The sequence below is a fragment of the Balaenoptera borealis genome (genome assembly GCF_965194805.1).
Source record: "Balaenoptera borealis genome assembly, chromosome: 4".
NCBI classification, from domain to species: domain Eukaryota; kingdom Metazoa; phylum Chordata; class Mammalia; order Artiodactyla; family Balaenopteridae; genus Balaenoptera; species Balaenoptera borealis.
Window position 1 is genome coordinate 74,436,334 of NC_138861.1, and position 16,183 is coordinate 74,452,516.

The 16,183-nt window shown below is 38.1% G+C and overlaps 1 protein-coding gene and 1 long non-coding RNA gene across 6 annotated transcripts in view; one reads left to right on the forward strand and one right to left on the reverse strand.

Moving 5' to 3' along the window:
- Nucleotides 1-16,183, forward strand: part of LOC309627954 — a 467,251-nt gene that overhangs the window by 147,533 nt on the left and 303,535 nt on the right. The gene's annotated exons all lie outside the window — the stretch shown is intronic.
- Nucleotides 3,464-16,183, reverse strand: part of LOC309627834 (bifunctional phosphoribosylaminoimidazole carboxylase/phosphoribosylaminoimidazole succinocarboxamide synthetase) — a 384,443-nt gene continuing 371,723 nt past the window's right edge. For all 5 annotated transcript variants that reach the window (XM_082390052.1, XM_082390053.1, XM_082390055.1 and 2 more), the window contains 6 exons: nt 14,397-14,576; nt 14,188-14,301; nt 13,240-13,323; nt 12,134-12,314; nt 10,457-10,615; nt 3,464-6,323 (listed from right to left, as the gene is read on the reverse strand). In XM_082390052.1, coding sequence (XP_082246178.1) covers nt 6,157-6,323; nt 10,457-10,615; nt 12,134-12,314; nt 13,240-13,323; nt 14,188-14,301; nt 14,397-14,576 — 885 coding nt within the window. In that variant the 3' untranslated portion in view covers nt 3,464-6,156. The remainder of the gene's footprint in view (nt 6,324-10,456; nt 10,616-12,133; nt 12,315-13,239; nt 13,324-14,187; nt 14,302-14,396; nt 14,577-16,183) is intronic.

Consider the following 16,183-nt stretch of genomic DNA (forward strand, 5'->3'; position numbering starts at 1 on the left):
GCGTGGTAAAATACCAACTAGAAACCGTAGGGGGTCATCTGAAGGAATGGGAGAGGAGGGGAGGGGGAGAGAGACGGCTTCTTGCTGCCTGGGAATACTTCATAGAGGAATTGGTATTTGACTGGGATCTTGAAAGGTGATTAGGAAAACCTGGGGTTGGTTCTGGGTGAAGTTCAGTCAGAGAAGCGAATATGAGGAAAGGCAAAGTAGAAGAAAAGAATCTCCAAGTGCAAAGCACGTTTGGTGAAAACCCCCTGGCTACCCTTTGGGCTGCATTTCAGGAGCAGTTGGCAATAAGGCTGAAAGGGTGATGTGTTTTGGCGTGAGAATACCCAGGTTCAGTGCCTGGCTTATGTGACGCACTAGATGTCTGACTTGTGAACGTGTTATCAGAGTCCCAGTTTTCCCGGCTGTAAAATAGGGATAATATATAATTGTTCTAGGGATAAACGATACTTCCTGCATCCTGTCATAGTAAGCACTCAAGTAACACAGAGACACAGGGGATTTAGAGTTTTTCTAAGACCTTAAATATCAAGATGTGCTTGTCAAAACCGAGTACCTACTGAGTACTCTTGATGAGAACGACAGGACATTTTATTGAACGCCTACTCTGCAGGCTCATTTCTGGTCACGATCCTACCAGTTCCTGCCTCTTCCCCCCTCCTCTCTTTCTCGGCACACTAGCTAATTCCTTTTCATCCTTCAATATTTCTGTATCCTTCTGGTTCCAGGTTAAAGGTTACCTCTTTGACTTTGCAGACTCTGCAAGGTTCCCCATTACACTCTCTTATTGGAGCTCTCTACTTCTGAGCACTGCTCATCGTTTAAGGCCTGTCTCTCTCCAGATGGACTGTAATTTCCGTGAGGCCAAGGACTATATCTGCCTTGCTCACTGCAGCAGCCCTAGGATCTAGCGCACTCCCTGGCATATAGTTGGTACTCAACTTTTTAACTAAATGAGTTTTTGCTTATTTCTCCCTTAATCTGTGAGTTCCTTGTGAGCAGAAACTATGTCCAGCTTATGGCTATATCCTATGGTGCCTGTCACATTTCATGTCTGGTTAATATGTACAATGCAAAAACAGCACTAATGATCCAATGAGCTGTAGCTCAGGAGGATATAATCTCTGTGAATTAGTAAAAATCATGAGAAGGGCTGTGGACTTCTACTAGCTGTGGAACTGTCGTGTATTTCAAGCCAATTATGCCTGGATTTCAGAGGGTTTAAGGGAGTTCTGGAAGACATTTGGTATACCCAAAATTTTATTAGAATTTTTCTGAGGAAAGATTTTGTAGCTTCCATTGGATTCTGCAAAGGTGTTTATACCAACTCCTCTGTCTCCCTCCAAAAGCTAAGAACCACTGCCTTAGTAGTGCATTTCTCTCTTTTCAGAACATTGACTTTATGTTAAGGATTCACAGTTCGGATTCTATATCAGTCTGATCTCATATACTTTGTAGCTTCTAGAAATTTCCTCAGAATTCCTCTGCTGTGGATTCCTGTGTTTGTTTTCTTCTGTCATTTTTAATGGGGTTTTGTGGCAAACAAGATATAAATGTATGGATTTAATTTGCCCCTTTTGAAACAGGAGTCTTTCAAACCAGAGTGATTTTTAAAAAAAATAAATTTATTTATTTTAGGCTGCGTTGGGTCTTTGTTGCTGCACGTGGGCTTTCTCTAGTTGCAGCAAGTGGGGGCTGCTCTTTGCGGCGTGCAGGCTTCTCATTGCGGTGGCTTCTCTTGTTGCGGAGCACGGGCTCTAGGCGCACGGGCTTCAGTAGTTGTGGTGGGCAGGCTCAGTAGTTGTGGTGCATGAGCTTAGTTGCTCCGTGGAATGTGGGATTTTCCCGGACCAGAGATCGAACCCGTGTCCCCTGCATTGGCAGGCGGATTCTTAACCAGTGCTCCACCAGGGAAGCCCCAGAGTGATGTTTCAAAGCATATACCTGATGTCACTCTTCTATCCTCAGGATAAAATCCAAACTACAAAGCCTAGTATGGAAGGTCCTTTATGATCTTTTGTTACTGTCTACTCCCCTTGCATGTTATACTCCTCTACTATTTAGTTATGTATGGTTCCATGTTGCCATACCTATGGGAATTTGCACATATATTCATTCCAAAAATATTGAGTGCCTTCTAAATGCCAATGTCAGGCATTATATCAATACTAGTCGCTTGGGATACAATTAACAACAAAAAGACAACCTAGTGTACTCATGGAATGTATTTTCTAGTTGGGAGAGAGAGGCAATAAACAAATATATACCATGTTTGGTGGTAATAAATTCTATGAAGAAAAGTAAGGAAAGGTAAGAGGGATTGAGGACAGAGTGCAAGGAGTTACTGAAGCTCAAAGAGAAATGTGCCCAAGGAAATCTTTTCATTCCCATTCTACTGCTGTTTTCATTGTACCACAATGCTGGGTTAACAACCCCACTCCAAGTATTTGAGGTTGTGAGGAGTTAAATGCAAAAGGCACCATTATAAGTAAGCGTTTCCATTGGCTTTCCAAGGACTGCTGGGCTGCAGATGGCGGGGAGAAATTGTGGATGTTCTATGGCACGTCATGTTTTATTTAAGTCACATTATGCTCTCTGCCCTTTTTTCCTATTTTTAGAAATTAAATCAGCTGAAGGGAATATCAAATTCAAGGTAATTTTCATGGAATCAACTCCACTCATTCTATACAGTCAGCCAAACAGATTTTTACATTACACATTCATGTGCTAGGATATACTTTACATATATTGACTCATTTAGTTCTCATAATCACCTTGAGGTAGGTAGTATTAGTCCTACTTTACACACGAGGAAATTGAGGCACAAGAAATTTAAGTAACTTGTTGAAGGTCACATCTTCTCTCAACTGGACTACAGCAGCTTCTTAACCAATCTCCTTGCTTCTCCTCTAATCCACACAACAGCCAGAGAATACTTTAAAACCTGTTGAATACATCATGTCAGCCCCTGCTCAAACTTACCAATGGTTTTTCCTGACACACTTCAGTGTGGTCTGTAGGCCCTAAGTTATCTAGCCTTTGCTTACATCAACATCTCCTTCCACTCTTACCCTTGCTCACAGAGCTCCAGCAATATTAGCATGTTTGCAGGTCCTCAGAAAGGCAAAGCTGTTTTACTTTCTGTTCTTTTAGTCTGGGAAACTATTTCCCCGTATCTTTGCATGGCTTCCTCTTTTACACCATTGCCCTGCTCTCCTTAAAAACCTTCCTCTTACCCCATCACTGTCCTCTCACCTTGGGTGTTCTTCATGTGCACTTATACCTCCCTGAATCTATCTGATTTATCTTTTATGGTTTGTTATCCCCAATAAAATGTAACTTTTGTGAGGGCGAGGGCCTTGTCTCTGTTCAGTGTTGCTTTCCTAGGGCCTAGAATAAAATAAGGCAAAACATGTATTTCACACATGGATGAATGAATAAAGCTTCACACAAGAGCTTATCCTTGTCTTTTATTTGGCTGCTTTGTTTAAATTTCAGAAGGCATTAAAGCAATTCTAAGTGTGGCTTTAAGATATAAAGTTTAAGTACAGCGTTATTCGGACACAATTTTTCTACCTCTATTTAACTATATAAGCCCACAGAAAGTATAAACACCCAAAGATGGCAAACCAGGTAGGTTTGTGTAAATTACTTTTTATAACAGTTAAAATACTTTCAAACAAGTATTTACTCTAGCACTGATGAACTATACTACTGAGGATATATGTACTCTATTAAGAAACTAATAATGACCATTGATAAAGGTAAGTCCTATCTACGAGTCTCAATCAGTGTTTGAAATTTTTATGTACTGCACAGAAACAGGTGGAGCTTTTTCTAGGCAGGGACAGAACAGCTGAAAGAGCAGCCAGCCAATGACTATTCAGAGACTATGAAGCCCAAGTTCAAAGATGTTAAAATCAAATCTTTTTAACTGTTCTTGTGATCTAACTTTAGAAAATAAAGCAGTACATGGTTTTTATAATTCCCCCATTTCTGACAGACAGCTAGGCATTAGCACATCAGACCATAAGACAATGTAAGGGAAATAAACTGTAGAATTACGTTTTCTCCTCTTTGGGAGCTTACAATCCAACAGAGAAAGTACTTGTAGCCACTGTAGCTGGAAGGTTTATCAGGGAAGGTTTCATGGAGAAAGCGAAGATGAAGCTCTAGTAACTAACAAGTAGATTTTAATGACAAATGAGAACATTCTAAGAACGAAAGGTACAGATATGCAACAGTCTGAAAAAGAGGAAAGCAAGTTCCCTTGATGGGTTACAACAGCAATTTTAACCTACAGACTATGGATAGGCTTCAAGGAACCCAGGAACAAATGGAACCTGTTAGTAAACATACTGTGCAATTTTCTAGGGAGAGGGTCAACAGCATTCATATTTTCAAAGGAGTCTATGTTGCAAAATACATTTATTTAAGAGTTTTTGTTGTAAGTCCTTGGACAATCAACCTCAGAAAGGCTGGGTTAAGAATGAAGACCTACATCAGGCTAGTAATACAGAATTTGACCCTTGCTTGAGGTTTCTGTACAGTGGATGGGTAAACAGGGTAAATTCAAGACTTGGTGATGAGTTAGAAATGAAAGGTCAGAGAAAAACATCAAGGATAAAATTAAGCTTCTGATTTGGGACAGTGAGTGCAGCCAGATATAGGCTTGGTGAAAGATGAGTTAAGTTTGGAGCATTCAGACAGAAATGGACAGCTGAAAATACAAGTCTACAGACTTAACTATAAAGAATTAAAATTATCCTATCATTATTTGTAAACAATGGACTCAATAGTAGGAAACATCAATACTTAAGGGAAAGAGTAAAATATGAGGAATGATTAAGATTGAGGTTGGAACAACTTGGTGTATAGCCCAAGAAAGGAAGTTAGGTCAGTCATACCCAACAGTAATCAGGTGAAGGAAGTGATGAGATGCCAGCTTGTTAACAGTTGAGAGGGAGGTGAAAAAGCATAGGCAGTGTAGGCCAGTGGCAAAAGTTTTATCAAGATTTCATCTGTAGCAGAGATTCTTAACATTTTGGCGGGGACACATCTTTTTGGTAAAAATTGATTGCCCCCTTCTCACAGAAGTGAACATATACATAAAATTTTACATGTAAGCTTAAGAGGTTCATAGACACCTGGATTAAAGTTTAATGATCTATAAAATCCTCAAGGCTGCATAATGTAACATTGATATTTCCAAATATGGTTTATAGACTCATGATGAACTATCATACCTCTCAGTAACAACTGCTCCTTTAGAAGTGCATTTTGCTGGGTATACTGCCTAGACTTAATACTATTACAAGAAAGAAACTAGTTATGGGTATTAACTGGGAGATTCCAATTTCTGAAAATGATGGTAGGTTGGAGATTGTTAGTCTGGCTAAAATATGTTATCAGAATTAAAAGAATTTTATGACCTACAGAGCCAAGTAAGATTTACTAACTCATTTGCAATGGCAAAGGTGACTCTACTTCTTTTCCATGGGAAATTGCCCTGACACTTAACAGAGAAGTTCTCAGAAGTCTCTCCATGGTTTCCACAGTGCCCCTTCATCTTATTTCATGTCTTTCTTACCCCCAGCGTCAATCTCAGCTTTTCTTTAAAAAGGAAATATCAAACCCAAACATCATCTCTAGCTATAGCTAGGGATAAATACAACATCATTTTCTGACATACTGACTGCAAATAAAAAACCATGCCCTAGAGTTTTGTAAAGATCATAATGTGAAAGAGGACTATATTGCCCTTAACCACCCTAAGATACAACCATTTTAAGTTTCTAAAACTTACAGACTGAGATGTAGAACGTCAAGTAGTAACTTTAGAGCTAGCTCTATAATAGGACATTATTATCATTTAAGAAATATATTTAATTATACTGCCTACCTAACAATGACCATATATGGGTAAGAGATTAATTTTAAATGTATAGTAATTTCGCTACTTATAAAGAAATACTAATATATATGTACATTTATTCTACTAATTCATGAATCTAGAGAAGCATTTATTCACTTATAAATTTTGTTTTCTCTGATTGATTTAAAATCTTTTCATCTTACTTGATTTTTTTTTTCTGCAGCTAAACTAGAAATTTATAGTTTTTCTCCTAGAAAATGCAATGATGTTCTTTCTTATAAATTGCCCTCTCTGATTTTCTTGTCAGCCTGCTTCAAGGAAATCCAGGTGTTCAATACACTTGCTCGCAGTTTGGCCCAAATCAAATGGTTGTTTAATCCAAATATCTGAGCAGCAAACTGAGCTGATCCTTCTGGAGAAAGTATGGTTGAACAGCCAAGACCTATTCATAAAAGAAAAGACAGAAAATTGAGCTGTAAATTAATAATGAAAATACCACTTACCCAACTATGTTATACTCTCAGAAGCCCTGCTAGCCACAGACAATACAGCTACTATATTATCCTTGTCTGAAGTAAGATCTGTGGAAGGAGTTTCCATCTTTACTCTTTAGAGTGATAAAGTGATTATAAGATGATAAATATTCAGGATCTTACACAGGCCACTGTGAAAACGTTCCTCAAAAGATTCTCCCCAATTCTAATGATCAGAATCTAAAAATATTCTAGGTTCTGTCTCTCCTTGGATATTACTAGGTAAAGACTGCCACATATTTGCTCAAAATTCCTTTTTCTAAGCTCCATGGATAATAATATCTATACTATTCCTCTGGCATAAATTTGGGTATAGTTTCATCTATAGTTATAGATTTTTAACTTGGGAAGTTGATATAATCAGATCAGTCTAGCTAAAGATAGGTTACTCACAAGATGTATGTATCTCTGAAACCTATAAAAACAACAGTAAAGGGAATAAAGAAAATAGACATAAACATACACAAAGAGATAACAGCAATAACATTTTGGCAAATGGAGTAGTAACTAACTTAGCAGACCAAGAAAATTTAATCCTAACTAGAAGCAGGGAAAGATGAGAAGCAACCTGACATTACAGAACCCACTCAAAGGTTGAGGAATTGGTGACACCAGATACCTTTTAGGGGAGGAATCAGGTTGAAAATGGGGCTAAAAAGAAGAAGACTGAGTGAAAGTCAAGAAGAAGTAAGGCCATCAGATCCTCCTCCCCACTCTATGTACCTGAACAATGGCCCCTTCTGCACCGTGGCAGAATTTTTAATTCTTCTGGAGGCAAAACAGACTTTAGTCCAGACTTCTGTGCCAACTGGGCACAGGTGAAGCAAGGAATGCCACGGTGAAAACATGGGATTAAATTTGCACACGTTAACAAACTCAGGCAGGAGACTGAGACTAAAAAGGTTCTCTGGTAATTCTGGCCAACACATGAGAAAAGATCAAAGACACTGATGTGAGGGGTTATTCAAAGAATGACCCTACAAGATCACTCACAGTGGAGGCCACTTTTTTTTTTTTAATTTTATTTATTATTTATTTATTATTTTTGGCTGTGTTGGGTCTTCGTTTCTGTGTGAGGGCTTCCTCTAGTTGTGGCAAGCGGGGGCCACTCTTCATTGCGGTGCGCGGGCCTCTCACTATTGCGGCCTATCTTGTTGCGGAGCACAGGCTCCAGACGCGCAGGCTCAGTAATTGTGGCTCACGGGCCCAGTTGCTCCGCGGCATGTGGGATCTTCCCAGACCAGGGCTCGAACCCGTGTGCCCTGCATTGGCAGGCAGATTCTCAACCACTGCGCCACCAGGGAAGCCATGGAGGCCACTTTTGACAAGCCCTACCCACTTGCAGAGCTTCCAATTGGTTTTTTATAACACTTTTTAAAAAAAAAAATTTATATTTATTTATTTGGCCGTACCAGGTCTTAGTTGCGGCGCGCAGGATCTTCGTTGCCGTGTGCGGGATCTTCATTGCAGCACGTGGGATCTTTTAGTTGCAGCATGCATGTGGGATCTAGTTCCCTGACCAGGGATCGAACCTGTGCCCCCTGCATTGGGAGCGTGAAGTCTTAGCCACTGGACCACCAGGGAAGTCCCTCCAATTGGTTTTTACAGTGCCATTCTTAAACAAGAGAAAACAGCCAAGGCTTAGCAAACAGCTATGGAAAGGAACTAATATGAAAGGAACAATAATCTCAGAGAGATAGAAGAGGTTATTGCAAAGATTAAACAAGAAAAGGATGTTTGGGGAGGTGGTAGGGGGAGACCAGAGAACAAAAAGAGCTGTAAGAAATTCAAAATACCACGTTCAAAATGAAAAGCTCAATAGATGGGTTGAAATGTAAAGTTGAAGAGATCTTCCAGAAAGTATGGCAACAAGAATAAGAAAACAGGGACTTCCCTGGTGGTCCAGTGGGTAAGACTCCACACTCCCAATGCAGGGGGCCCGGGTTCGATTCTTGGTCGGGGAACTAGATCCCACATGCATGCTGCAACTAAGAGTCCGCATGTCACAATGAAGATCCTGTGTGCCGCAACTACGAAGTCCGCATGCCACAACTAAGACCCGGCACAGCCAAAAATAAAATAAATAAATATTAAAAAAAAAAAAAAAAGAAAACAAAATAGAAATCAAGGCGGTGAAAAGTAAATCCAAAAATGAAAGAAGAAAGAAAATGGAGGCAGAAGGAAATTATTAAGTAATTCAAGAAAATTTCCCACGACTAAAGAATCAAAATTCCAGATTAAAAGAGCCCACTACAAGCCCAGGATGAAAACAGACTCACCAAGATGCATCTTCGTGAAATTTAAGAATAATGGATTGATAAAAGATCCAAGAAGTTTCCAGAAAGAAACAAAATTCATAAATGACCTAGAACCAGAATGGTGGAAGGGCACTGGAGTTCTCAATAACTCTGGAAGCTAGAAGACAGAGAGGTAATGACCTCAAAATTCTGACAGGGCTTCCCTGGTGGCACAGTGGTTAAGAATCCGCCTGCTGATGCAGGGAACACAGGTTCGAGCCCTGGTCCAGGAAGATCCCACATGCCACGGAGCAACTAAGCTCATGCACCACAACTACTGAGCCCGCCCACCACAACTACTGAAGCCTGTGCGCCTAGAGCCCGAGCTCCGCAGCAAGAGAAGCCACCGCAATGAGAAGCCCGCACACTGCAATGAAGAGTAGTCCCTGCTCACGGCAACTAGAGAAAGCCCGCGAGCAGCAACAAAGACCCAACGCAGCCAAAAATAAATAAATTAAATAAATTAAAAAAAGAAAAAATTCTGACAGAAAATAGTTTTCAACCTCGAATTCTATTCCTAAATTATCAAATCAGACTGAGCTACAATAAAAATGTTTTAGGTATACAAGGTCTCAAAAAGTTTATCTTCTGTACCTTTTCCTCAGGAAGTTCCCTAGAATGCTCTCCAACAAAAAGTAAACCAAGAAGGTAAAGATATGGGACCTAGGAAACAGGAGATCCGAGACTAGAGAAAGGCAAAATGAAAGTCCAGGATGCTGTAGAGAGAGATCCTAAGACAAGAGCAGTGCAGCAGGCCTAGAGAGAAGCCAGTCCATATGGGAACATGTCAGAGGGCACAATTACTTAACACATATCAAGAGCGGATTTACACTTACACGACTGAGAAAAATATGAGGTTTATTAAGTAATAAGCAGATCGACTCTTACTGAAACAGTATTGACACTCAGGCCTTGTAGATCAGATCATTATCTTGGACCATGATGAGCACACAACAATATTGTTATTTTATGAGATCCTGCTCAGCTAGCCAACTGATGAAACTTCCTTGGTTTTAATTATTCTAATCCCTAATTTTTAAATATTTTATTTCCTCTACAGAAGTAACAATCACATTTACAAAAAACAAAACAAAACAAAACAACAAAATACCATGAATGATGTATTCCTGGGTGGGGAAAAAAACCAAAACCAAAACCAAAACCAAAACCAAATCTGAGCTTGATCTAACTACAGACTTTACCACCACTTTACAGAAAATAGGGGATGGAAGAGCATGTTAAACAACACCCAGGAATGTAATCAGCTAAATCCAGAATGCAGAAAATTCTATAGGAGAAATGAAAGAGGAAAAAAAAAAGGAAGATTAAAAGAGACTTGAGATATATAAACTAAGTGCAATATAAGGGCTATGTTGGATCTTAATTTGAATAAACAAACTATAAAAACAAATGAGACAACTGGAAAAACTTTAACACTAATTGGAAATTAGATTTTAAGAAATTACCATTAATTTTTCTTAGGTGTGAATATGGTATCATAATTATGATTTTAAAACTAGGGTCTTTATCATTTAGAAAGGCATACGTAAATATTGAAGTATAAAATGCCATAATCTCTCAGACCTGCTTTAAATAATCCAGCAGGAGAGGGCTATAGATGCAGCAAGATGTTAATTTCTGAAGCTGGGTAACGGGTACGTGAGATTTCATTATGTTATTCTCTCTACTACAGTGCATATTTGAAACTTTTTAATAAACGTTTTTTAAAAATTCAATTATCTTACCACTGGGTAATCGAAGAGAAGACCACACATCCTGAGCTCCCCAGTCTGGAGTGAGGGGAGGACAGCTGATAACTGGATATGCTGTGTTACCAGACATCACTGGTCCTAAACCATTGCTTCTGCCTGCCACTGCCACAAATACAGTAGGAATGCCATCCCCTAGGCAAATTACAAGTTTATAATTAGGCTAAGCACTCAAGAGATTTAAAGATAGGTTAAAAAAAAAAAAAGGGCCCATGTGTAGTAACTCCTTGAGTTCTTTAACAATAGTCTCCAGAAAAGGCACTATATTGACACGATTATTAAATATATATTCAAAATATAAGGTTCACTCTGCCACTTACTGTATATCAAGTAATGAAGTAGCAAGAAGAAGTTTGGCCATCTTTGAGATCTGTAGTACAAAGGAGGTATAACACCAGGGTGTGAGTGAGGGAATGGTTCAAAGGCCCCCTCTACTATTGCTACTTTGGCTCGCTGAAGCAAAGAATGACACCACCTGAAGCGGCATCTCTCCTGGTGTCTTTCAACCAACAGGGTATGGGAGACACAATTAATAGAGACTAGAGGTTTAGTGACACTTCTTTTTTTTTTTTTTTTAATTTTTCAATTTTATCTTATTTATTTTTTTATACAGCAGGTCCTTATTAGTCATCAATTTTATACACATCAGTGTATACATGTCAATCCCCATCGCCCAATTCATCACACCACCATCCCCACCCCCCCACCGCTTTCCCCCCTTGGTGTCCATATGTTTGTTCTCTACATCTGTGTCTCGATTTCTGCCCTGCAAACTGGTTCATCTGTACCATTTTTCTAGGTTCCACATATATGCGTTTAGTGACACTTCTTGAAATAAGAGTTGAGGAACTGAATTCAATAATATAGTACCCAAATATTTAAGACCCTTCAATATATTTTTAAACATACCTCATAAATATTTTATTTTTTCATAAATTCATAAGTTATTCCTTTGTTTCCTATAACAGTGATTCCTAACTTAGAATCCAAAATTTTATGTTTGCATTTTTCTGGAGAAAGAGATCTGGCTTTTATTAGCTTATCAAAGAGGTCTGAGACATTCCCACCCACCCCCTGAAAAAAAAAAAACCCTCCAAAATTCAGTAACTATGCTCCTATAGCAACTACCTTCAGAAGGAATACTCAACCAATATTTTTTCCAGTTGAGAAACATTCCAATCTACAGGGCTCCATATTTTAGATGCTATCCCATCAAGACATTTCTTTTATATACTAAATTCTGAAATTATTCCTTAATTTCATGTTTGACTGCCTCCCAGGAAAGGCTGACCGTTAAAGATACTTGAGAGAATCTGCTGCTTCAACCCTAGGCCCTCCTTCTGTAATTGACGTGGGGCCTGTCTTCTGTTGCAGCATATTAGAAACGATGCTTGAGGGGATTAGGTAAAGACTAATTCTAGTCTTCATTTTCCTCCCATGCTTGCATTTTCAGTTCTTTCTCCCTGGTCCATTCTTTTATAAGCTCCTAGAGCACCTTAAAACTTTTGGAGGTAAACATCATGAAAGCCTAGAATATCACATTTTTTCCCTTGGAATGTGGCAAAACTATTTTTCAGCATTATTAATCTAAACATAAAATTTGGGGCAAAATCAGGAGAACTTCCTGAAATGCTCTAGTTATTCTACATTTACCTTCATACTCAGCTTTAATCCTCAGCGTTTCATCTGGTCCTTTATGGGCAGATGTTACCCTAAGTTCACAGGGAATGCCAAAATTTCCACAAGTCTTCTTAATTTTTTCACAGTGACTAAGATCAGAGGTTGAGCCCATCAATACTACAACCCTGCACTGACTTTCTGGTTTCAGAAGCAACTGGAAAAGAAAAACATGAATATGCAAAAGAAGGCAAAGACAAAAATGAATAAATATAGGAATGAGTACTGTAAGAATAGTCAGTTTACAGAGCTATAGTTTATAGTAAAATTACAACCTGCCACAATATTTCCTTTAATAGACCAAATTTAAGACAGACAAGCAGAACAAAATGATAGAGGATTTATTTTTCAAAATAACCTCTATATATAAAGGAAAGTGGTTTTCATAACTAAGACCTAATGAGTAAGATTTTTAATCAGATAAATTGTTTACTATTGTAATAAAAAGGATAAATACTCAAACCTTTTAATTAATATTCAGGAAGCTACAATATAAAATATGTCATTGAAGATTTTTAGTACATTCTGTTCAACGGGGGTTTTAAGGTATAATCAGCCATAATAGAAGTCATATTATAAATCTTTTTAAGTTAGTTGCTTGGAATTAAAAATGCATGTTCCTATGGAAATGATGTTCTAAAAAGTAGTTACTACCCTTGGATAACCATAAACCCCATTCAATGTCCATGGAATTATACTAATAATAATACCATAAATTTTAGAGTGACATTTTAATGTCACATGGAGTTCCAATTCTAAACTCTTGCTAGTGGAACTCTGAGTAGCAGTGGAGAGGTGGGTAAGAAATGTAAGGCTTCTCCTGTAGGGGGCAGGGAGGAAAGGATTCCAGGTTCCCCCAACAGGATTTGGGAGATGAGGACTGGCCAGTTTCACAGCAGGGAGTTCCAGTATGCCAGTGAGGATAGTTCAGCTGGTACATTTTTTAAAGGTGCTCCTTTCTTTAAAGTCACTGGAAAAAAGAAAAGCACTGCACCCTCTCATTTTTTTTTTTTTCTTTTTGAAGCAAGATTTTCTTGGAGAAAAACATCCAATACAATACTGATTTATTACAAAAGGTTTACCTCTACTCTTTCTGCAACCCACTCAAAATTTTTCTTTACCATCTGCAGCCCTTCAGGAGTTACTTCCTTGAGGTCACGATACGACTAGAAAATAAGATAGAAAGTTTAGAATACAAGCACTAGATGTGCATGACCTCCCCCTACTCCCTCCCCACCAAAACACCCAGCAACTAGATCTAGTAAGCAGAGATGACTGATGTGAGCCACCATTATAGAGACTCACTACCTCTCACCCAATTCCCAGACCTAAGTCAGTGCAAAGAGCCAGAGTTTTCTGATAGAAAAGAAGACTGGGTAAAGTATTCTATTAGTAATATTCTTCCTATCTAAAATTATTTGGTTTCTGAGTTTTGGGTACAGATTATGAAGAGTTTGCATAGCAAAGGATATATCTGAAAATGTATGTGAGTCAACAAATTCATTTCCTGAATTAGACTAGAGAAAGTTCAGATGGTGATGTATACTTGTATTTTCATCTGAGTTAATACACCAGCAACTACAATTAGCTGCCCTGACAATTCTTACGTATTAAGTATAGAGAGGGTCTTGCCCTAATTTTGTTTTTCATAGGAAAGAGTAGATATGGAGCCTGATAAGATCTGCAAGACCCAAGTTCCAGATCTGCCACTTACTCTTGTAACTGTGAAGATATCTATCATCTTAGAGCCTTAGTTTTCAATTAGCCAAACAAGGATAATACTCTGCGTGAGTCTATTAAGATAATAAATGAGAAATCTGCTTCATAAATGTGAAGTATCACTCCTATCTTTTTTCCATGATATATGAAACATTAAGAGATATTTATCTTTAAAAATAAATAGCAATCAACAACTCAGGTTCATATCATAAGTAACAATAACTGACTTTTCTTTTCCTCCCATCTTCCCCTTCTTCTCTATCCCAGCCTGATCTTGCAAAGGATTAAAGAAAACCTGAAGCATTACCTACCTGTTTGTCTTTTTGTTGGCTTCGATCTCCTGATGGCCAGAGTCTCCAGGAATCATTATCAATAACATCAGCAAGAACAATTTCTTTGGTGGTTACATCAACACCAAATTCAATCTAGAAATAGCACATCACCAAAGAGTTTTTCAAAATTACTACAAAGACATTTCTCGGTTATAACCTTTACTTTCAAAACTCCATTTCATTTGTACCTTCATATCAACCAGTGTACAGTTCTGGGGCAACCAGGATTTCTCCAGTATTTCAAAAATAGCCTGTGTAGCATGACTCATGATATCCACTTCAGTTTGGCCTATAACAAGTCCAGCAAAGCAAAAATTTGCAGCAATTAGCTGTTCCTCAGACCACTGTGGATCATTATTAGCATCATCCTGAGAAAAAAGTATAGAAGTACAATTAAGTACAAAAATTTTGAACTTTTCAGATAAACTGAAGTCCTTTGTCCCTTGAGCATGATAAATTCCTCAGAAATATTCATTTTCTCTAAAGATTTAATGTTTGTTTAAAATACCCTTTAATTCACAGCAATCATTTTAAACTCTTCTATTTTCAATAGCTACTTTAAAATTCAAAATTTTGGGGTAACTTATTCTATGTCAAAGTATTTGTAAAGAATTTGCTTTCCATATATAAATAATTTAAATACAAGTTTGTGATTTTTATCTTTCCTTAATCAGAGGCAACAGAGATGGTAAGAAGGCCAAAACACATTTTAGTCCACCAAAATCTTTGCAGAATGCAACTTTCATAATCCCCTGACCTTATTTTTGATAAGAATTCATACAAGACTATAAGTCTTCCGGGACATTACTTGATAATTCAAGAGACTTCGTGCAAAGTAAAGAGATGGGTGAAAAAATACAATACTTTCATTTTATTCTAAGTAGTGTCCCAACTGAACATGAAATTTTTCTTTTATGGATTCTTGATTTGTATAATTATAAGACAATGCTTTAAGCTGTGCAGTTCACTGAATAAAAGTGCAACAGCAGGGAATTCCCTGGTGGTCCAGGGGTTAGGACTCCATGCTTTTACTGCCGAGGGCCTGGGTTCAACCCCTGGTTGGAGAACTAAGATCCCACAAGTTGCACAGCGCAGCCCATAAAAAAATAAATAAATAAATAAAATAAAAAGCAACAATAACATCGCTTCTGAAATAGAAGAAATATACTTAACAGCATAAACAAAGATGAAAAGAAAAAAGCAGTTTCAATAAAGAAAACCAATACAAATTCATGACCGTTGATTCCTACATCCTTTATTGTATGTTTTTGCTTATAAGAAACATTGAGAGTAACAGTTTTTCTATATTACACTATAAAATGATCCCTTGGGAGTTCCCTGGTGCATAGTAGTTAGGATTCCAGGCTTTTACTACCATGGCCTGGGTCCAATCCCTGGTCGGGGAACTGAGATCCTACAAGCCGCATAGTGTGGCCAAAAAAAAAAGAATATAAAAAGGTCCCCATATTAGCCTTTACTTCAAACTCTTCAATAATAGATTTAGAAATTTACTGAATTGTTACTTTTCTCTTCTTCCTAATAACTGCTAATTGTACTTTTTATTTATTTATTTTTTTAACATCTTTATTGGAGTGTAACTGCTTTACATTGTGTTAATTTCTGCTGTATAACAAAGTGAATCAGCTATACGTATACATATATCCCCCTAACCCTTCCCTCTTGCGTCTCCCTCCCACCCTCCCTATCCCACCCCTCTAGGTGGTAACAAAGCACCAAGCTGTTCTCCCTATACTATGCGGCAGCTTCCCACTAGCTATCTATTTTGCATTCGGTAGTGTATATATGTCAATGCCACTCTCTCACTTCGACCCAGCTTACCCTTCCCCATCCCCGTGTCCTCAAGTCCAATCTCTACAACTGTGTCTTTTTTCCTGTCCTGCCCCTAGGTTCTTCAGAACTTTTTTTTTTTAAGATTCCATATATATGTGTAAGCATACAGTATTTGTTCTTCTCT